The sequence below is a fragment of the Glossina fuscipes genome, unplaced genomic scaffold, assembly GCF_014805625.2.
Source record: "Glossina fuscipes isolate IAEA_lab_2018 unplaced genomic scaffold, Yale_Gfus_2 142, whole genome shotgun sequence".
In the NCBI taxonomy this organism is placed as follows: domain Eukaryota; kingdom Metazoa; phylum Arthropoda; class Insecta; order Diptera; family Glossinidae; genus Glossina; species Glossina fuscipes.
The window spans coordinates 453,212-478,137 of record NW_023998485.1 but is presented as its reverse complement, the minus strand read 5'-3'; the positions used below and the strand labels follow the sequence as shown (position 1 = coordinate 478,137).

Below are 24,926 nucleotides of genomic sequence, written 5' to 3'. Positions count from 1 at the left end.
TTTCCCCTTACTTTTTAGTAGTACATTCATTAGCAACAGAAATTTGCTTCTTATTGACAAAATGTTGACAACATTATACAAATTAAAATTGTTTTATTCGTAATTGCAAAAAAATGCACTCTACAACGAATCTTGACTACTTGCTAGATACTAACAACTAAGCAACTGACACTCGGTATGTAAAGAGATGTATTTTAGTTTACAAGGTAAAAACCTTTGATTGAAGTCGAATCGGCTTTTACTTAACTGATATTTAGCGAATATCTATATCCGAAATTAAGACTCGTTGGCGAAAACTAGAAATATTATTACGGTTATGATCAAATCGAAGTTTCAAATAACTTCAAATTGGTGTATAACACTATTCGATTCAAACCATGACTCTAACCAACAATTTTAATAAGCTGAGCAGACTCCTTATTTTCTTCCGATCTATACGGAGCTATAATATTCAAGTAACGTTTTAATTTTCATAAGGCGCTGTAGAAAAGAGTAAACGAACGTTTCTTTTTAATAGGCTTTCCGAATTTGGAGAATACTTATATTTTTTTGAAAAGTGCAAGACAACAACAGCAGCTGATTAAAAATCGAAAACGGCAAGAAAGTCTTTGTGAAAAATTTTGCACTTCGATGTTGTCACATTATAACCTACTTTTTAGATCAACAACAATAACACGCAACCTGGAATACCAACAACTAACTGGTTGAAACTGTAGAGAGACTGTAAAAATTTTCTATGGTGACTTGAAATAATTAAAGAAAATTCAAGTTTCGCTTTTTGCTTACAAAAGCGCTGAAGAATTTTCAAAGAAATTTTATCGGGCCAAAGTTTTAAAGAAAAAGCAAAACAAAAAATGTAGGCTACTAAGCCAATCGCACTAACTAATACTAATGCTAACACTACTACTTTGACGAACTTTTCCACTTGAAGCTGAAAATGTAGTGGTAATAAATCTATAAGGGTGTTAGTGAAGCGGGCAAACTTATAGCAAGGCACACATACATTCAAAGCAAAATGTTTCTGTATTGGTTGCAAGCGAAACGGATTAGTTTTAGTGAGATTCAAATTTATCAAAGCTTTTTCGTTGTATCATCAGTTTCACTCTCAAATTCAAAAAATTTGAATTAAAGCTTTTTTCTGCATGCAATTGCAATTTATAAATTTTCAATGAAATTTTTTTGATTTTCTGTACTCCCGCTCTTTACTCACTGCTTCAATTCGATACCAACAGAAAAAAACTAATTTCAACAAAAATTTTCAACTCATTTTTTTAACGCTTTCGGCTTTAATGGCAACAAATTGTGTGGCGTATATAAGCCACCAACTGACCATAGACAGCATCCAGTCAAAGGTTTGGAATCGTAGCGGATTCTTCAAATCCTTTATTTTCCATATATTTAAAAAAAAAAACTAATTAGAAGAAGAAGACTGTGTTTGTGTTGTTAATTTTAAGGTGCTTTATACAAAAAACAAAAAAGAAAAATATCTTTACTTTATTAAAAACACACAAAAAATTAAAAAATAAAAAAACAAATTGTGTTGCTTTCAATATTAATAATATGTGTTTAATTTTTTTTTTTTTATTACTATTTTATAGTGAGCCGCTGACTTTGTTTTAATATTGGGATAGTGAATAAAACATTAAAACATGAAGTTATTTGTAAGTATTAATCAGAAAAGAGACAAAACTGAATCATAAAAATGAAATGGAATTTTAAGCTTGAGAGCCATTTGTATAATTTGTTTTTTTAAACTTTCTTAATTTAAGAGGCATTCAAAATTGGTTTGTTTGCACAAATTTTAATATGATGATTTAGTTATGAAAATCTTGGAAAAAAGTTAATAAAATTTCATTTTATTCTTTAAATAAAATTTTGTTCAATATATATATTCAAAATTTATTAATTATTTATTTGTATGCACGTTAAATAGAGATTTAAGTTAAGCTTAATACAAAAAAAAGTACAAAATTTAAAATACAAATTTATCTTCAAAATAAACAATTAGACGCTTTTCACAATTACTTAAATATAGTATATAGTTTCGTTTATTTTGGATTACGAAAATGTATAACTTTTTCAAAATTTGTTTTTAAAGCAAATTAATCATCCCTTATACGATTGATTCTAACTTTGAATATCTGATATAGATATTAGTATTTTAGAAATACTAGTATTTCATTACCTTCAAATGTTCTATTAAAAATTTATTAATCCATCTGTACAGCTTAATCTGCAAGCAAACGAGGTATCATCAAATATAGGCATTCTTGATCTAACTAAGAGTCTAAAACCGATTTACCTCTACTCATTCTTCTGTTCCATTGTGTCGGGAACTTTAAATGCCGCAAAAATTGAAACCAAGAATTAAAACTTAGCACTTACGAACTTTTACGTCATTTCTACAGATTACGTACAAAAGAAAAAATCGTATGCCCTTATCGATCTCGATTCAGCTTTTGTGCACGTATTTTCACAAAAATCATATCACAGACCGAACGAACACTGTCCTAAATGAGGTGGAATTATAAAGATGAAAAACGTTCTCAACAAGCGACTCATAAGTAACTCCTTCGTTAGCTCTTCGTTTATGAACATTTTCATTTTGCACATGCACTTAATTTCAGCCGCTATATACATACGTTTCCCTAATTTTATATTCAATTATTGGTTTTCTACTGGTATTAATTTTGAATTGAAAAATTAAAACTATTCTTATTTCGACTTTTATGAAGAGACATTCTGAGCAGGTATGCTTGTCTGTTTATGTACATTCAAATATGGCTCTCAAAATTGCAGAAAGCAAAGTCGACAAGTCTTAAAACTTCTCTTTCAACTTTCGCCATTTCGTTTGCACAACCGATCCAAAGCTTTGAAGTTTCTTCCCTGATAAAACTTTCAAATCAAATCGAAAAATGTGCTAAATTACCTTAAAAATTCGCTGCTTTAGAAAACAAAGTACACATAAGTAAAGAATACGTACATTAAAACTTCATTTTTGTGTTTTTATTAAAAAGCCAGTTGCGAGTGGAAGGTCTTGAATGTTTCATTCCATTAGACGCTAAATACTAAAATTATATTAGCAAGTAGGAGTTGTCTGATATTTCGAAAATACAGGTTTTGAATCTAATGCAAAAGAAGGTTATTAAACCTGCTCTCGATAAATAAGATAACACTCAATTCTTATTTACTCTGTCTCCTCTTCCTTTCCCTTCCCATTATTCTAAGCAAATACAAGTTATGTCCATAAAAAAAATTTTAAGTAATAATAAAAAGTAGAAATCAAGATCAACCACTTGATTATCAATTATGATTTTAGTTATTTAGTACTAATTAGTAAATTATTGCTTAAATTTAAACGATATTTTTTTTTTAAAAATGCGCGAGTAGCAATAAATTGTACTTTCTTTTCACTGTAAGCATGGTATAATTACTAAACTGCAGAATTACATCGAATGTTTTCTTTGACAAGCACCTGGCTGACTATCCAACTTCGTTGAGATAAAAATACTACCCTACTACCGTCAATCACATTTAGATAAGAGCACCTGATTCCACATTCATTTCCCTATAACGAGAGTTGTTTTTTTTTAATAAACATCGTACATCGTAAAGCTACCGCCGCACTCTAGTTTTACTAGACCACCATTTACATATGAAAGTTGAAATGAAAATGAATTCAATATCAATATTCGTCTATGAACAATAGGCTGTAGCATATCGAACAGAGTTTCTTTTATATTTTAAGCTTTGTGAAACTCTTACGGTACATGCGTAAGTTTTCTTAACTTCTCCCTTTTTTCCCTTTGACTTTGCTAACCCATTTACTCCTGCCTCGGAAGTGTTATTCTAAAACAAAAATTCGTAAAAAAAGGAGTAGTCTTAAGTCTAATGGTACGCACTACGGAGAAGAAGAGCATAATTAGTTAGATACGTCCGAAAATTGACAACAACTAGTTTGTGCTTCTTAATGAGCTTGAGCTTGGTTTTTGGTTTTATCTTATATATCACTTCAAGTTAATTTTAATATGCTTTTCTTTGTAAATTCAATTGAAAACTATTCGAGAGATCTGTTTAATGAACGAAGTCGACCTTCTTTAATTTTAATTTTTAAACGATTCTTAAATGACTGATAGAAGTCGGCTTTCTTTAATTAAGTAAGGATGAGTTAAACACAACTAATTTTCTTTAAATTTTTGTTCCTTCGAACAACTTATACTGCACAACTTTCTTTTAGTATGCTAACATTTTTCCTTAATTTGCAAAATTGTAGAACATAACGCAGTTTAATATGTAATAACATTTTCCGTACAGTTGCTTTTTTTTTTCTTTTTTCGAACGAAAACAAATCATTCAAGCATTACCAAACATGCATACGCATCGACAACCTAAAGTTACTTTACTTTACTTTATTCGCTTATTACATAATTCCTTAACAAACCATATATATATATATATACAGCAAAGAAAGCGAAAGTATACTTTTATATAAAACAAAAAAAATTATATTAAATAAATTCAAATTGAAAGCAAAAAGAAAAGCAGTACCTGAACAGAATAGTTTACAAATATTATTAAAAAAAAAAAAAATTAAAATATTTACTAACTGTTTTTGCCGAAATTATGGTCACACTACAAATACTTATGTTTCCAAATATTTATTTAATTATTTCTTAACTATCAATCACAATAAATTTTTAGCTTCGATTTAAATTACCAAGTGTGCCATATGTTATTGTTTTTGGCTTCACAGTTACAAACAATTCGAAATCATTTCCGTCAACAATACGTACGGCATGGTATGGTAATGTAAATACAATAAATACACTCGTTGATGAGTTGATGAGTTAACTCTACATAATTTTTCGCATGACTTTACAAATTGAAATGTTTGCTAGTTGTTGCTGTACGTGCAGGTAGATTGTGAGGTTAACCACTAATATTAACTAATATTTACTGATTGTTGTACTATTAATGGTTTTCTGTGTTTTGTTTTTATCTTCAACTTCGCTCATTCATTGCATACCAGTGATTCATATGTTAATAAACTTTTCATTCATTATTATTTACTTTTGGTTTATCTTGTTTATTTACGTTTCTTTTTATGTTTCTTTTTTTTGTTTTTAATTTAATGATGATTTTGATAGGCCTTCTCACATGTCTTACACCTTTTTTAGATTATTGTTGCTATTTCCAATTCAGAAATAAAATTTTTCAACACTTGCTTATATAGGAAGCGTTATTTTTTAGGGTAAAAAAGTCATAGCTTACGACTGTGGTTTAAGCAGGTCTAACATTAAAAACATTTGTGGCGCCCCATAAATGTATCCAAAGCTTCGTAATAAATAATTTAAAAAAATGTAAAGTTACAAATGTAGTCAAGTAGGCAGATTATTCAAGTCACGAAACAAAAAACAGGATTTTACAAAAAGATTGAGAACACAACCTTAATCTGAAATGAAAATATCTTCTATAAGAAACCCCTTAATTATCTTACGTTACTATATCATATTCGATTGGTGATGCGGGGTACATTAAGGCTATGAGGGTGTATTTAACATTAGGGAAAATGTACCCATTTTTTTTCCTTAATTTGTTCGACTTTTATAAAACTATAAAAAGCTCAACTCATTGCCGTCCTATCAAACGAATGTAATAGATATCGCACTTAAATTTTGTATTTTATATGATTCTGGGTTTATTGTATTATTCGGTACACTATTTATTTTTATTTATTCTATTGTTGTGAAAAACTTTTACCTATCTCTTTCGAAAATTTTAAAACAATTGTTGTCTCTATTTACAGATCTGTTTAGCTACACTGCTAGTGGCTTCCAATGTCTACGCTGGTGATACTGCTGCTAAAAAGTCGGCGGCGGTTTCGTCTTCGACTTCCTTGGATAGTGGCAAGAAAATTCCTTTAGAAAAGAAACTTGATAAGCGTGGCCTACTTGACTTGGGCTATGGCTATGGACATTCCGGTCTTGATTTAGGCTACATAGGCCACGGTTCCATTACTTCTGGTCACGGCTATGGTGGGTATGGAGGTCATGGAGGCGGTGTATTGGTCGCTCACTCGGCTCCTTCCTATGTCGGTGTTTCGGCACATGCCGCACCCGCTGAATTTCTTATTAGCAAAATGGCTGATGTGCACAAAACCATAACGATTACCAAAGGTGTACCTTATCCAGTACATGTTGATCGTCCCTATCCGGTCGTACACGAAAAACGTGTGCCAGTTGAAGTTAAAGTACCGGTTCCACAACCTTATGAAGTAATCAAAAAAGTTGCTGTTCCTGTCAAGGAGTATGTTAAAGTACCTATTCATGTACCACAACCTTACGAGGTAATCAAAAAGGTGGAAGTACCAGTACATGTACCTGTTGATCGGCCAGTCCCAGTAAAGGTGCCAGTACCACAACCCTATGAAGTGGTTAAACATGTTCAAGTGCCAGTGCAGGTACCAGTGCCACAGCCCTACGAAGTGGTTAAGCATGTGCAAGTTCCCGTAAAGGTCCCTGTACCGGTGCCGCAGCCTTACGAAGTCATTAAGCATGTTCAAGTGCCAGTGCATGTACCAGTCGATCGCCCTGTACATGTAACTGTTCCTAAACCTTATCCCGTACCTGTGGAAAAACCGTATCCCGTGGTAGTAGAAAGGAAAGTACCGGTACAAGTACCTGTACGTGTAGATAAACCGTATCCAGTAGCTGTGGATCGTCCTTATCCTGTTAAAGTACCAGTTGCCGTTCCGCAACCTTACACCGTAGAAAAACAGGTACCATACACAGTTGATAAGCCAGTGCCAGTACCAATCAAAGTGGCAGTTGATCGTCCTTATCCCGTGCATGTCACTCGACCTGTACCAGTAGCCGTTGAAAAACCCGTTCCAGTACCAGTTGGCGTACCTTACGTTGCCGGCCATTCTGTAGTGCAACATGGAGCAGTTGCTTACGGTGGTGGTGGTGGTGGTGGTGGCGGTGGTGGCGCCATTCTGTTAAGCGGAGGCGGCGGTGGTGGTCACGGTTTCTCGTCTAGCGGTTTGGGCTTCTCTTCCTATGCCGGGCATGGTCACAGTGGTGGTGGCGGTGCTCTCATCTATGCTGATGTCGGTCATGGCGGTCATGGCGGTTATCATCACAAAAAGAAATAAATAATAACGCAGACAGAATTCTACCAAACAAACTCTTTAGGCTCTCACTCATTAATTCAACCAACAACAAATTTTTATATAAACGATTGTTGTTATTGTAATTGAAGCGGAAACCCTAGCAATTTTAATTTTAATCTTCAATTATCCAAAACCCATGCTACGAACTCTTATTATGTGCGGACACCACAAAATATCATCTTTATGTGGTGTGAGAAGCGAATAATTCCTTTGCAACGTAGAAAAAACTGAGATAAATAAATATTTTCCCCTAGGTATGCTTCTTCGACTTATATCTTTTATTACACAGCTTTACATAATGCGAGACGCATTGAAATTGTTTAAGAATTTCTCTGAAAATTTTAAAAACACTTCTTCGAGACAAGAACAGCAGCCTGCCATTAGAATTAAGTCATAGCAACATCATCCAAAGGAATTTAGCTTAAACACAACTCACAGCTTGACCAAAATTGTATAAATGTTTGTATAAACAAAATTAAATTTTAGTTCTGTCTCTGTTAAAAGAAAAGTTCATTTAAGAGTTAATTCCTTTAAGTATTTTCTTTAAATCCTTAAAGCCAATCGTGATATTCTTGTGTATAGACTTTTGCTTTCCGATTTGAAGAAAATAAAAAAAAAAAACTTTTATGACCGTGTGTGTCAAAAATTCTCCACCCCTTGAATTCTTAAACAATTTTATATGATCCGCTGTGTGTTCCGGCTTTAGTACACAATTTGTATTCAAATTTTTGATATATTTGTAAAAGTATAATATTTTTTTGTTTTTATGTATGTCTTTCATTTGTAAATTAAGATGTGTAAAAATTGTTTTATATTATTATAATTGTAAATAATTATTAAGTAAACAAAAAAAGAAAAATAAAAGAAAATGTGTAAAAAAGACAATGATAAAAATATATTAAATAAAATGAAATGAAAAATCTTTAGAAAAAAGTAAAAATTGTTTCAAAAAAAATATTATTGCTTTTGGCAGCTCCAAAAATGCAAGATAATCTTCAAAAGGTTTTCATAAGTACAAACTTCTGATGAATTCATTAAACGCTGAATCATAAATACTTTTAAACGGTGGGGTCGAAACAAATAACAGCCGGCTTACCTTGACAGTTATCTCGAATATGTATCACCTTAAGCACGTATCGCAAAATCTTTGTCAGTCAGTGCCAATTGTATATTGGAATTTAATACGAGTTTCTGCTTCATTTTAGATCTTTCCGATTTTTTCTTCCCGATTTCATTTCAACATTTTGTTGTTTTCTGTTTTCGTTTGTGTTTCTTTTGTTATAAGAGGATGGCCAAGTCTAAAATTTTATATTAAAGATTTAAGCAAGCATGTAAGAGCTAAAACCCCAAGGTTTCCACCATCCTATTTCTCCCGACTGCTGGATGGCCTAGATTTAGCGATGGATAGAAAGTGTTTTACTATTCTTGAAAAGTCCCGCGTAAAGGCGCGTTGATTCGAAATTTTTGTTTGTTTTTTAATTTTAATTCCTGAATTAAGTGGACCATTGCGACTAGTGCCCGTTTTTAGTTGCCCAGTAAATCACTCTTAAAATAATATTTTTTAATTTTAATATTAAATCTAAATAGGTTAGAAACATTAACAAAGACTTCATTCCTTGATAGTTCCTTGATGAGAGAATAGGCAAAAGTAGTAGTAGTAGTAATAGTAGTACTAGTGGTGGAACCCAAAATAGAAATCCACGACATAACCTAAAAATGAATCAGAACCCAATAACCTATAATTCTTTTCTTTCTTAGATATTGTACGGGTTGCAAAAATAAAATATTTAACAAGTATTTTTAAGTTCGCCGATTGCATTCTTCAGTATCATGCATCAAAATGAATATGATTAAGTGCCCACACAATATGTGTGTGAGAAACATTTCTCACAAGACAATTTTGCAGAGAATTTCACTTCTTCCGCAGAATGCTACTCTATTCCTTCTATGTTTTATTTATAAGCTTTTCCATTGTTTTAGATTACGCTATAGTACTTATTTTTTGAGCATTCAATCAACTTATTTCCTTATAACGTTTCTAACAATATTCGTAGGTACAAATTATTTTGATAACTTGTGTCAAATATTGTCAATCAAGGCCGTAGAGATCGTAAAAATCTTAACATAAGATACCGCAAGCAGACAATAATTTACGTAAACTGCTTCTGTCGATAAACAAAGACAATAAAAATAAATAAAAAGAAAGTTACATAATTATATTTGATACAAGTTTTTAAAAATATTGACACAATATTGATATACAATAAAATCGAAATTACCTGGAAACTGGCTTGATGATGGAAAAACTTAATGTGGGTCATCATCAACATGACTTTGTAGATAGGGAAAAAACTTACATATTTGTAAAAAACAAAAACCTATATTTCGGCTTAAGGTAACTCATAAATGTTAACAACCTTGGGTAAACGTGTAAAATCGCATATGCTCCTCTTCTTAGTTTCGCGCATCTTAGGCGACCTATCGGTGTTATCACCGCACCTCGTGCAGGGTAATAAAATATGAAATTCACAGATACTTTTTATTTGTGTGCATACCGGTTGCCGTCCCGGTTGCCCGGATTTCGACATTCTGATTTAGTTCGAAAAATTTACATGGCAACTCATTGCTATTGATAGTGAACCTTTATATGGTTTTCGATGAAAATTTGTTTATAATAATAATCTGACATAGAGTTTGGACCACGGAGGCGTAGGATTTATAGTAATTGTTATGAGAAATAAATCTTTACATGGCGAACATGCCTAATTTTTGATATTTTATGATGACAATTGGTTCATAAGAGTAAATTGATTTAAAACTTAATTGTATCGAATTTGGATCCAGTAGGCCTATTTTTTCGATGTCATCTTGTACAAAAATTGTTATGAAATATTAAATGCCAAGAAATCGATTTAGATTACGTAGGTATATATTTCAGGGCCTACCGTACACAAAGACTCTCTCGAAAAGCAAGTCCTTCTATGGCAACAAAGTCTACTTTATAGTTTTTTAAGATGGAAGCAACTGTCAGTAGTTAATGTATTCGCCATCCTGCAATATAAGCAGTGCGCCCTTACATAAAAGTAATGTATAATTTTTGGTGTATTATCATGAAAGGGTATGAATAACTTTATTAGGCAAAGTATTTAATGGTCGGTAAGGTCGCCCTTGCTCAGCTTTAGTGATCTTAGTTTTTTTATTACGCGATAAGTTTGACTATGCAGTAAACTCAAGAAATTCTGATATCGCATTGCATCTAAAAAACTGTAACTTAGTGCTTTTGGATTAGTCCTTATGAAGTCATTTGAAGTCGTAGGTATATATAATAAACCAGATTCTGTGCTTGCATTAAAAAGGTATATTGAACGCTTTACTGTTGAAATTAGGTCAAATTTAGTGAACAAAGTGCTAAACAGCTACGGCCGCCACGTTCGTTTCAATAAGAGCAGCTGGTCCAGCAATTTAAATGATAATCTATTTAAAATTTAATTGTATCAAATACAAATAGTAAACCAATATCCAGATGAGAAGTAACTTTGATAGGAAATTCAGACTCTTAAATAAAAATTGTATATTATTTATTGATTCATAAAGTAGACAATATAGGATTATGTCCGGAATAGTTAGGACGTAAATGACCGCCAAGGCCTTAATGGTACAGGAGTACTCTGACTTTGTTCGGAAATTCAACATATGTTTGAGACACATGTGTGAGACTTCTCCTTTCTTTTAAATCGTATATAAGTCTTGCCGAACTTGCAAAGTTAATTGCATCAAATATACTTGCAAATAAAAAAAAAAAACTTTCATCTAAATTTTTTCTCTAAAGAAAATCAATTTGTGTACCACTGATGTCGAAAATCCTTCTATTTTGATTTAGGCTACATTTTGTAAATAATATCCCGACGCTTTGAAGCATTTAACTCACATTTAAATTATATTAAATCAAAGAAGAAATTGATTTTTTTTTGTTTGTATTGAATTAGAAAAGTGCTTTAAAAATCGACTAAAATAATTCCATATCCCATCCTGAAAACATATTCATTTCTTATTGAACTTTGGATATGCAAAGCAAGGAAAAAATATTTGAAAAGTAAATAAAAACAAGTTTTACATTAAAATGTTTTGATTAATTATTAATAAATGAATTTTGAATTAATCATTTTGAAGTCAATTTAAAAATAATAACAAAAAAAATTAACTGGTATTTAGATTATATCCAATAAATCCAATCCGGTTGCCTCTTATGACGATCATAAAGAAAAATCACAAAAGACTTTCTTTTTGCGAGTTTCGTCAGGGTCGTTTAGTGGAGGGGATGAATTATTTTTTAAAATACTTTTGTTCTACGAGTCTAGAAAATATTTTGCAAAAATTTATAATAACACCAAATGTAGGGATTACATGATTGACTAAATGAATGTCTTATGATCAACAAATGGTCTTATAATTGAACATAATTCCGGTTTCATAATCATTACATGGTTTAGTATGAGAGAGAACTTTGTTATTTTGTTTTTGCTTTCATTTTTATTCATTATATGCAAAGCACAGTTCTCTTATTAATGTTACAATTAATGTTTTGAATTAAATTTAAAAATAAACTTTGGCCGTTGAATGAATGTGTGTTGAGAACAACAAATAAAAAGCAAGATAAAAAAAACTTGTTCAAGGTCGTTTAGTTACACCAGTGATCACTAATGGTCTCGATTTCTGTGCATATAAATGGATTTCTTTTTTTTCTTTTATGAAAAGAAAATTTTTTAGCCGTAACTTGATTACGGATATGCTTTATTACACGTTATTATTATTTTTTTTTTTTCTAATGTAATCATGTTTAGCCAATAATTGCTTATTAGCCAGAGTAGTAACTAAAGCAATAAATACAGAAAAGCCCCTTTGTTGTGATAGTTATCAGACTAATTACAGTTGCTCTAGCAAATTGTAGAAAAAATAATATAATTACAATTATAAAGTTTTCGATATATTTTTTCGAATAAAATTAATAAAAAAGAGTAAAAAAATCTTAATTCTTTAAATGATTGATTTTAGCATTTAAAAGAAAATCCGCGAGACGCAAATAAACGTTCGTATTCTTCGTTTTCACCGTGGACAGGTTCAATTCAATAAACAAGTAAATTATTTCAAAAGTTTATTCACAATCATTTACATGCAAAGAAGTTACATATGCGACTTTGCAAATGGCTTGGCTTAGCTTTTGTGCTATACTTCATTTCGATATCTGCGGCAAATTGCAAGGGTTTTCTTCAAATTCCTATTCACGGCTTCACGAAATCGATATATAGCAATTAGAATAAAGAGTTCATTAGACTTTTCTATATCCTTCTATTTATCCATCTCCAACCCTACTCAAAATCCATAGAGATATGCCGAGCAGTGGGATGGTATGAGGGAACAGGAAGGCGAGCGCAAACAGGACGAAAGATAGAAGGAAAAATCGAATGAAATAGTATAGCAAGGATATAGAAATATATATATATATATCCGTAAGTTAATCTACGATACTTGCTTGCATAATTGTTACAAGCTATGTCGCATTAGCAATCACACGTAATTTTAGAAACTACGGTCTACTTGTTTGCTCTGCAACAAAAGCGAAACTACCAAAAAAATTTAACATCTGCCACCAAGCCGTAGACAACCAATAAATTTATGTGTCTGCATGTACAAAAACAAGCATTATTACCAAAGCAATGTAACATAACATATCGGTAACAAACACGCATCGCGAGCAACAACGAGCACGGCAATGATGATCATGATGATGACTTGTTATCTGCAACTCGTTTGCGGCAAATGTGATTGTGAAGCTGGTCATAAGTACATATGGTTGCATTCGATGATTGGGTTACATTTTCTATGATCATGATGAAAATGATGACGGTACTGCTCACAAGTATCTTATGTTAGCAATGCAATAGCAACAACGTTTTATTAAAATTGCAACCAAAATAGTAGTGAATTTTTGTAATTTTTTTTCTCTTTGATGAGGTAATAAAAAACTGTTTTGTTTTCTATAATAATTACAATTTTTTTAGCTATTAGTTTCGCTTAAATTGAATCTAAATTATTTAATTATATTGATTTTTCTGTCTTCTCGTCGCTTGATTTTTCATTTCGGGCAAAAGCAAGTCAACTTTAAGTTAGGTAATTTTCTTGTATTGTTGTTGTATAAACGTGACTGACCTTTTGTGGTCTTTGGTTTTGTGTATCGTTCTGAGGAAGGCCTTAAGGCACAAGTGCTTGTATTAATGATTTCTCTCTGGCTCTAATGCACATTTGTGCTGACTCTCGGACGCCTACCAATATTAAAAAAAAAAACTCTTTCAATCAACAAATTCTCTGAAAATTGCTAAGAGCTGTCTGAGTAAACCTAAAAGTGAGTGGATGCTGCGCTGCTTAGTGTAAAACAGATGCATGTATGCATCTATGTGAAATGATATGAAAATGTTATTGATGTCGTTTCGAGTTTTTTTTATGGACCTGCTGCAAAAAAAAACTTTTTGCTGTTGTTATTTTTGTTGCTTTTAAACACTCTCACAAAAATTTGTACAAATCATTAACCGCTAAGCGTTACGAGTAAATTATTTTAAATTTCAATTAAAAACAACTATCACTTATGTTACGAGTACCTGAAAATATTTATTGATCTAAATGCATTAGTTACAATTCATTTTTCATTTCAATTAATGTGATCTTCTTCTAGACGCTCTGTTATTAGACGATATACTGTTACGACATTTCTCAGTTCATTTATTGATTTGTGCAACATATCACTAGGTATGTATTTATAATCAACATATATTTTGTATATAATTAAATTTGATATACATGTTAAATGTCATCATAAGAAGTTAAAATAAAATATTCTTAAGAACTGTAAACAAAAGGTTGACATTATGATATTTGAATAAAATGGCTTTAATATTTAAACGTTTTTATTTATTTAAAGAAGTTCAGCAAAACATGTTTTTAACGTTGAATGTGAATTTGGTTTTTTTTTTATTTATGTATATAAGCAAAAAGAGATAATATTAATTTTGTCATTCCATGCGTAACAGTCACGAATACCTATGAAAGAATTGAATGAGGGCATTCGAATGCAAAAGCATAAAGAATTCGATATATCGAGTATCGGCCGTTGTTCAATAACAGCTATACTTTCTTTTTTTTTATATTTGTATTGTTCTGAATGCAAAATATCGTCACTTTTCCTCAAAATATATTGTCCCTAATAATCGGTAGAAGTTTGCATAATTTTTAAAAAATTTATTTAATTTGTTTTTCCCCCCAATTTACTAGATCCAAGATTTGACAACTTCTAAAATTATTGATAGATTTTAAGGGGACATGGATAGCTTGCGTGAAATAAAGATCCAAAGTGCACAGATCGCGAATGCTTTTTGTTGAACCCGAATTATTATACTTGCTAGTTTGGGGTGCGTCCATTAGACAAATGTACAGTGCATTACATATGTACGACTTTCAATTTTCATGCATATTTTTATTGATAAATCAAATTCGACTATTTCAAAACTTGTTTTTATTATTTTCGTTATGTTTTTATAAAGTTTGTGCATGACGTTGATGTTTGATGATAATGAATTTTTGACAATTATATTTCAAATCTTTTTTGTTGACACACTATAGCTAACTATAACTGAATTGATCCCAAACACGCGTTCTGATCATAAATATTGAAATTAGCAATTGTTTCTTTCATTCTGATCGACTCGGGTTATAAGATTTCGAAGGTAAGATTTTCTGATTTCACTTTCAATTAACCAAAAAAATTTTCATCCTTATGTAAACGCTCTTCAAAGTGATATAACGCAAAACAATAAATTTTATGACGGTAACGTTGGATGATCGAATCAGCGCGATTGCGTTATTGAAATTAATTTTGAATGTCATAGACACATTGGTATCTACTCAGTTGATGTTTGCACTAAGAACCTTATCTCTCTACCGGTAATAGATAAGGCAAAGTTTGACCGTGGACAATTTTATATCACATACAAATAAAAGCGTAAGTGTAAGTATACGTATATTTGCAAAGTATATGTATAAAAAGAAATAGAAATAAAAATAGAAACATAAGCCAATAGTCTTGGTAGCCAGTGCTCAACCAACCTTTTAGTCCAAAAATTTATTTCTTTAGTCTAACTAAGTTATATAATATACAGTATATATGCAGTAATAAATATAAATAGCTTAAATATCAAATATATGGATATATAAACATAAATATATATATATAAACATTAACATAAATATAAAATAATTAATCACTTAAGATAATTGATAATAAATACACAATTCCTCAGAATCTCGTACATACTTTAATCGATCCTCCCCCTAAGATAATTCTATGAAAAAATGTCGCCGTAGATCTACTAACTACTAATCTAGTACTAAATACTAATACCGCCAAAAATGTGTCCGTTATATACCAATATATCAAAGATGATTCTAGGATTAAACAAAGTCAACACGTGAAATTACATTTTGGCCGAACTGGGTTTAAACTTGATAGACTTCTCGAAATTCCGTTTTCAAGCAACACGCGTAAATCAAATATCGAAACAAGCCCACTTTACTGCTTTCATCTGTTTAGTATTTATGACATATATTTTTATAGCGAATTGCTATCTAATTTAAGAAATTGCTTAAAATTCTTAAGGAAATTATGATATTATATAATAATAAGATTGACTAACGTTACCTCTAGGTACTAAAAATCTTGTCTTCAAATCTCATTACTAATGAATAATTTTAAGATATATTTAAAATTCAAAATGCAGTCTAACTCTTTAGAGCCTGAAGATAAGGAAATTATTATATTATATAATAATAAGATTGACTAACATTACCTCTAGGCACTAAAAATCTTGTCTTCAAATCTCATTACTAATGAATAATTTTAAGATAGATTTAAAATTCAAAATGCAGTCTAACTCTTTAGAGCCTTAAGATAAATTGCAAAATGGTTAAGAAAAGAATCTGAACCCACCACGGTCAATAAATAACTATGAAAAAAAAATGCATAAATAAGTGAACAGAAAAGCAAAACACTTGATAGGACTAAAAGAATAGCAACAATAACAATATTTAACTGCGACATAATTTGACCTAAATTTTCTGTAGTTTCTCAAATAACGATTTTCGTGCTGCTTTGTACTTTTTTGTCTTCTTACATTTAATGTTTTATTATCAAGAAATAATATGAGAAAAAAAAACAACACGAGTTACATTTAACATTTGTTTGATTAGAAGCTATAAAAATTTATATGGCACGAAAGAAAAAAATTAAGTTTAATAAATCAATTAATTTAAGTTGAAACCTTCTACATAAACCAACTAAAAAAGCGAAATTTTCCTTGAAAAAAATCTTCTATAATCATTAACTCAACAGCCTTTTTACAATGATGGACGACTCACCATTATATCTAACGACAAATTTTGGAATAATACTTTCTAGAAGTCGTAAGTTATTTGTAATGCATATGGAAGCCGGTCAATGAATGTTAGTTTTTATTTAATCTAATGAAGAATACATATGTGCTTCGCCTGAACGTTTAATTAAGCCTTTATGATGAAACGAATAAGGCATTAAAATAAAGTTAGCGCGAGAACTGCTTGGTATATTGTAAAGCTGGCATTTAATTACTTTCATATGCAATAAATAAAACTCAAGTGCGTCTTTGTTTTATGTGCGGAAAGAGCGCACAAATGCAGACCTACCGCGGAAGCGCTTTCTACACATGTCTAATTAACCATCATTCAAGGATTACTGTTTGTTCAAGAATTAATCCGTAGTAGTGAAAATACGTCACTGTGGACAACTTTATCTCTTATTTGGATGTATTACAAGTCGGTAAAATGCGTTTATCAACTATTTATGGTACGGAGAGAATAGTCAAATGAGTTATGTTCGTCCTCTAGAATCTTATGCAACGGTTTAAATAGCTATATGGGAGGAGATCGCTGTAACACCTTGAAAAAAAAAAATTTTTAGATTATTAAACCTATTTTCCAGTATTATAAAAAATATTGTGTCTGAAGTATATTAAAAAAATGACAACACCGAAGTTATTTTCGCGCGGCAGTATCGATTTAAAGGGCTCTGCGACAAACTACGCATGTGGTCATAAGCAGAATTTAAAACAAAAAAAATCATTTAATCCACATTTCGATGTCGAGTGAGGCATATAGGGGTTTCTAAAAATATTGATTTTTATACCCACCACTGAAGGGTGGGGGTACACTCGGTTTGGTTTTTTTTTTCATAATTTGTATAACACCCCAAAGGAAGCTTCAGAGCCTTAAAAAAAAAAACGTATTCTTGATCAGCGCGAAATCCTGAATTGATTAAGCTACGTCTGTCCGTCTGTATGTCCATGTGGTGTTAGTTGTTGGCACTCTCTTGGTCGCAAAAAATGTAAATATTAATTTCAAATTTGGTAAAAACATGGGCAAAATGGGCCAAATTGAGTAGCAGCCCGTATTGGAGCATAAACTGATTACAACCCGGTTTCTCTTAACAAAACTTAATGGGCTTTTGCTCGTTACTCAGAAATTATAAAAGTTAGAAGGCTGAAATTTTCCGCATTGACTTTACGATGCATTCTTTACGTACAAAAATGGAAAAAATCGGTCACGTCCTCACAAAGCTGCAAGTAACTAAATTTTATTTTTCTATATTTTTTGGGGTTTTTTGCTGATTTATCTTAATACAAGCAAAACACGGTTGTTTGGATCTTAATACAAGCAAAACACGATTGTTTGGAACTATCTTGTACATTCCTCAAATGAAGATATATTATCTGCCTAAAAATGGGTTAAGTCTAAGATGAATATGGTAGACACCACAATTTATCGTTTCTTAACAATTTCAGCGATATGGGTACCCAATAAAAGAACGTGGAGGGTGGAAAGCGAGAAGCAAAGTGATGGGTATGCAAAACTCGCCCTGCCGAATATAACCTTCTTACTTATTATACAATTGGCACATGGTTGAATGAAGGGATTCAATTTACGATCAAGAAAGGCACTCTTTATACCCTGCACCACTTATGGTACAAGGCTATATTAAAGATAAGCGCACCACATAGAAGGACTTTACATAAATCCACCTTTGACCAAGTTTGCCTGTCGGTCTATCCACGCTGTGAGCGCAATTTTGTTCATTGACATGCTTGGGCCAAGGAAGGTAACGCTATTGAAAATGGTTATGATCGCACCACTTTTTCGAGTATTTTCCACTTTTTTAAAATAAGTATATGAATAATAATAATAATTATGATAATAATAAGAATAATATATAATAATAAAAGTATTTCATGATAAACTGCGGTGCACTTTAGCCTTTTTGTATATTTTTTAACAAAAAATGTTAGAATTAACTCCAAAAAGCATCAAAAAATTCTACACATTTCAGAGAGAATATGGTTTTAAAGATATAGTAGAAGATTTGAATGGCAAAAATGAAAATTGGAAATTGGATGAATAATAATAATAATTATGATAATAATAAGAATAATATATAATAATAAAAGTATTTCATGATAAACTGCGGTGCACTTTAGCCTTTTTGTATATTTTTTAACAAAAAATGTTAGAATTAACTCCAAAAAGCATCAAAAAATTCTACACATTTCAGAGAGAATATGGTTTTAAAGATATAGTAGAAGATTTGAATGGCAAAAATGAAAATTGGAAAAAGGTTCGTATACTACCATATAATTATATTTGAAAAATAGCATTTATTCAAAGCCCACAATGGTATTTTTATGTCATTATTAGCTATTTACCCGGTCATGAAACCCAAGTGAAATAAATTAACAGTCGAATTCAATTGACTCTTAGAAGTAAATCTTATGTTGGTTATTATTAAAAGCTAGTATAAAGTATATAAAGAGATGTACAGAAAAGAAAAAAAAATAACACAAACAATTAATTAATAATTCATGTATTAATAAATAGAAAGAAAAAAAAAAGGAAAAAAAGCATGTACACAGCTAACACAGCGGGCCCACAACGGATACCGATCCAGGTTGCAAATAAGCTACTAAATCATTGCAAACATGGAAAGGCTTGAGAACCGACGACCAGTTAATTTTCGAGTCATAATGAGATGCTAAGATTAAATATTTGTTTCAATACAACATTGGCAAATCGCACGTATTAAGCAAAGTTGTGTCTTTGCCTTTCATGTAAAATTTTGTCATCGGATTAGTGATTGCATAAAACCATTGCATTTAACTAAGGCTGACCACTTTTAATGCCTTTTGTGTTTTTCTTTTTTATATAAACTCGGAAATTTGACTCGCGTTATAGTACTCGGGCTGCTTTACAGAAGAAATTTATGCTTCATGGAGCATCTAGATCGAAACTTGGTTGCTCATGTTGCACCTATGCATTGCATCAGACTTAAAAGGAACTGCTATATGAAAAAAATTCAATAAGTAAGAGCGGGTGACCTTTATTCTAAGCGTGAAACCGAATAATTTTATTTATATTAGAAGCTGCTTTAGTGCCTGCGATGCTCAGCAGAGTTTAGGTGAATAGGGCTGAAAAGTTAATTTGCGAACGTTTTAAATTTAAAAGCAGTGATAAATTTAGAGAAGAAATTATACTCTTTTTCTGACGAAAAAGAAATTGGTACTATATTAAATGATTATATTTTATGTCGCCTGTGTATGTACCTGACGATATGAAACATTTTATGATTACTATTGAGAGTAGAAATACTTAGTACAAAGTACACATCGGTTAAATTCGAAGATTTACACCTTCTTCTATAAAAAAGAACAGTTCTCCATTTAGTATTATTGCGCTATTGTGTGTATACACACGCTAATAATGGAGCGCTCGAAGTTGCATTTTCGATGTTCATTACTTTTGTTGTTTGATTTGAATAAATCTGTTACTGAAGCCCGTTAAGCACTTTTAGAACCTAATGGTGACGCCACCCCATCACATGTCAATTGTTTTGAAATTTGCTTTGAAATTACATTGTTGTACTTTATTTATTTTATTTATTTACACATGAAACTCATCTAAAACAAATTAAGAGTCGAATTCAATTGACTCTAAGAAGTAAATGTTACAGTAATTAATATTGAAAACTAGTATAAAGAAAATAAGGAGAAGTAAAGAAAAAAAAAAAAAAAATAATAATTAAAAAAATAATTCAGGTATAACTAGAATAAGATAGATAGATAGAAAAAGGAGTAAAATAAAAAAGCATGTACACAACCAGCACTGATGCAAGTTGCAAGTGAGCCCCTACGCAAACATGCAAAAGCTTGGCTACCGATACAATAAACAACACCAATTCATTTTCGAATCATAATGAGATGTTAAAATTACAAGTTAGTTTAAATACGTAGGCAAATCACGCGTGTTAACCACAATTGTTTTGTTAGACTTTGCAGAATTCGCTATTGAAAGTAAGTGATAGTCAGCTCTGAACGGGTAGGATAACAGAAGCAACCTATTTTCATAAGGTGGCAGAGAGACAAAGCAGAGAGGGTCCCAACCCAAACTAGCTTTGCTTCAATCAAATCTACATAACATCCATGGGAAAGACAGCACACAAGGGAGGCGTGCTCAAGCATTGATCTAACTAAACCCATTTATAGCCTTTTTGTAATATAACGATCCTTCAGCTCTTTGGACCACCTTTTAATGAAACCAAGCGCAGACCTAACTTTACTTAAAGCCAAATGTTCAATTTAAAACGTAGTCTTTGGTCCAATAGAACCCTTAAAGCGAAGTACGAATCAACGTTTTCCAACTAGTGTGAATCAATGAAATGCTCAGTATTGAAAGTCTTCCTCGTTAAGAAGGAAAGGTCACTAGAAAAGGGCTTGCAAACACGGCAAGTGAACTCTAACAGATTTGTACAGTAGATCTTCCTTTCCAAACGCCATGCTCGAACTGGGAAATATACGGTCTAATAGCAAAAGCTACATGCTGAGTAAAAATTCGCTTAAAGAATTTAGGTAAGACACTCCACTTGGCGATGGTTCTATAGTTCTCAACGTGATGTCTCCTTCCATATTTGTGAATTGGAATAAAGAAACAACTCTTCCAACTTCATTTCAAGGATTGGATAAAAATCATTAAAATAACACCACGTAGCTCGACAGAGCATGAGTGCAGTATACGTGATAGAATCCCATTAAGTTTAGACGCATAACTATATTTTAGAGGCCACAGATGCGTCTGCAGTTCTGAATGTCATGTCTGTTTCCATATTTGTGAAGTGGAGTCAGAAAAGCTTTGAAATAGTTTTGAATAGTGTAGCTCATCTGACCATGAAATCCCATCAGGTGCAGGCGCACAGCTATAGCTGAAACAATGTAAAGCATCGTTATCTGAAATGACCAAATAGAAATCGAAACCGAGTTAGTTATCAGATACGCATAGTTAACCGTTAAATCGGAATCAGCAGTTGAAAAATTTCGTCATAAGTGTTAAGCAGAGAGATTTGAGGTTTCAATATGATCAGAGGACTGAGAGCTATTGATAAAAACATGCATGGAAATTTTTCTTTTGAAGTTGACAAACTTAAAAAAATATTTGGGATTAATAAGAAGTGAGGGTTTTATCCTATCTGCAATAAAATTGGTAGTTGACGTAATTAAACCTATGTCTTGCAGCACAATTGGCGAAACAGTCGTAAGCAAAGCCACTTCAAATAAATTTTTTAAAAGGTTCGTTTTTCCTATTTTTATAATATTTAATGCCCTTGCTAAACCATGGCGTGCACATGCTTCGAAAACGAGATCGCTTGATCGAAACGGTCGCAGAAATAGCAAGGTCTGGTAAATTATAAAACGAAGGCAGAAAGATTTCAGCATTCCCAGCATTGAAATCATATTGTCTACTTGAGGAAGTTGGATTTGGTAGATAAGAGTAGTACAAGGGACCATCATGCCTGTAATAAAAGCAAAGGCAAATCAACCTATTTGGAACTTTTTCAATAGCGGCCCACCTAACGATAATGGAAACGGTAACGTTCTTTGTATGGAAAGATGGAGCACTCACATGAGTCGACGAATCCAATTTAGGCGAAAGCGGAGATGAACTACCACACGCTACGTTACGAGTCGATCTTGTACAGACTGGGCGAGAAAGTAAGTGCTCTGGACACTCATTGAACGATAACTTGGTTTTTTCAAACATTCCAGCTTTGTCTCCGTGAACAATTTATAAAAGTCAATATCCCGCTTCTTACAGTCGGGACATGACCGACGAAGATCCTTTAAAGGATTTAGGACATTTCGCATGGCAAAAACGTTCACAAATCAAACAGGTAATGAAACGTTCAGATTCGGGGTCAGTTTTTTTTCGACGTAATGTAATAGAACACTCCATGTCAAAAAATAACAGACAACAGATTGAAGAGAGAAGAGTGAGAGGTTGTAAGAAAAAAAAAACAAAAAAGATTGTCTCACACACAAAAATGATCTCTGAAAGTAGATGTAAACTTCGCGCTACTAGTGACACAGTAAATGAAGAGCAAGCTAGGAGAACACCTGTAAACACACAAAAGAAAGAGAAAGAAACAAGAAAACAAAAAAGAGGTTTATTACGAAGCGCTGATCGCAAAAACCAAACCGAATATCACACCAGGATTGGAAATTGAAGTGACGAAATAAATTACTAAACAACCCGGTACACTTTGCCTCACTTGCACGGCTTCACACATATGCCAAACTCCAGATGCATGTTTTCATCCATAGATCTTAATCTATTAATAACAACGCCGTTGAGAATGCACGAGTACCCTTCTATGTCTACGCCTTGATCAACGGAACGCAGCGCAAACGGTTCATGGAACACATTTTACAACAGATTGATTTCTCTTCACCATACCTAGATGATAAATGTGAAATGTGAATAATCACACCGTGACCATCTATGAACTTTTTTCAAGACTTCGAGAATACGAGTTAATAATCAACCAAATATCGTTAGGCAAATCCGAGGAGGTTTCCTTGACGTATTTAATTAACAGCAACACGATTCGATTACGGATTTAGGCGTCCTATTTGACCATGGGTTACGTTTTAACTTGCATATTGAGCTCTCGATTAGCAAAGCTAGGTCCGCGCTTGGTTTTATAAAAAGGTGGTCCAAAGAGCTTGATGATCCCTACATTACGAAAAGGCTGTACATGTGTTTGGTTAGACCCATACTCGAGTATGCCTCAGTTGTGTGGTCTCCTTCATATAGGTGCTACGTAGATTCAATTGAATCAGTTCAAAAGCAATTCTTGCTGTTTGCCCTTAGAAATTTGGGTTGGGATCCGATTGCCTCTCTTCCTCCGTATGAAAATAGGTTGCTTCTGCTGTCCCTACCGTCTCTTGAGAAACGTAGATTTGTTCTTGGCGTTTCCTTTCTAATTAAAGTAATAAATGGTGCTATTGACTCGCCTTCATTACTTGGTGAAGTAAGCTTCAATGTCCCTAACCGCTTCTCTAGGCACTTTATCTTGGTAAAGCTTAATCAGTGTAAATTTAATTATGGGCTGTTCAATCCGCTCAGAGTCGTTTGCAAGAACCTAAATGACGTCTACCACTTATTCTCGTTATCGGACTCTTTAAAGTCCATTAAAGCAACATTGCTTAATACGCGCGATTTACCTATGTCGTATTTAAACTAGCTTTCATCAATAAAAAGTCGTTACGTTTCGAAAGTGAATTATTGTTAATTTATTATCGGTTGCCAGGCTTATGCATGTTTGCGATGGCTTAGGGGTTCATTTGCAATTTGGTCCTGTACCGGTTGTAAGTGTGCTCCTATGCTGATAGTGTACATGCTTTTTTTTCTTTTTTCTTTTTCTTTTTTTTTTCTCTTCTTATTTGTTTTATTATGCTTATACTCAATTTTATTGTTAATTAATATTAGTTTTGCATTAAGAGCCTATTGAACTCGACTGTTACTTGTTTAGTTGAGTTTCTAGTATAAGTGGAATAAAATAAATAAAATAAAATATACGCGTGCATATGAAAGACAACACATACGCTTACCACCAGAACTTGTGAAAGCGATATGGGTGTACACAACACTTGGGCGTGTGTGCAAACTTAGACGATTTCTTAGAACGACCAACTTTCTCCGCAGATTTACCAGATGCCGTGGAGTACCAAAGTATATTCCGCGAGATAATGAAAGGTAATAGAAAATGCGGCAGAGCTAGGATTCAATAGCATTGCAATACAATTGAGCTATTTCAACAATGTAAGAACGAATTAGCTAAGGGCCCGCTTTTAGTTTTTCGTAAACCCGGCGTTGACGCATCTCATACAGTAGTCGGCACACTGCTTTAGCAGCGTAATGAGACCAACGAGAAAGCTGTCTTTCTATTTCGAACGCGTCACACCATTACAATCTAAATCTAGCACATATGGCAGAGAAGTATTTGCACTTCAGCAACCGATTAAATACTTTCGACAGAACTGCAAACAGTTTGTAAATTACAACGGATTACAATCTATTGCAATTTGTAGTTGCACAAAGAGCGTTTACCTGAAAAACAAAACCCTTCTGCAGACATACTGTCACGTATCGATGCAGGTTACGTGTCACAGATCTTAAAAATTGGATAAAATCATGTGTACTACTTCAATAAGCAGACATCTCTCGAGATATTCGCGCACTATTTACTACCTACAATCTTTATTTTTCATGGTAATTGCATTTTCCACTTTGACAATCC

The 24,926-nt window shown here is 32.4% G+C and overlaps 2 protein-coding genes across 4 annotated transcripts in view; one reads left to right on the top strand and one right to left on the bottom strand.

The window, feature by feature from the left end:
- LOC119641102 (angiotensin-converting enzyme) overlaps positions 1-24,926 on the bottom strand; it is a 174,874-nt gene that overhangs the window by 25,220 nt on the left and 124,728 nt on the right. The gene's annotated exons all lie outside the window — the stretch shown is intronic.
- On the top strand, positions 1,345-7,878 carry LOC119641104 (BCL-6 corepressor-like protein 1). The gene is made up of 3 exons (XM_038039549.1): positions 1,345-1,454; positions 1,599-1,661; positions 5,807-7,878. The coding sequence occupies exons 2-3, from the start codon at positions 1,650-1,652 to the stop codon at positions 7,151-7,153; spliced, it is 1,359 nt and encodes a 452-aa protein (XP_037895477.1). The 5' UTR covers positions 1,345-1,454; positions 1,599-1,649; the 3' UTR covers positions 7,154-7,878.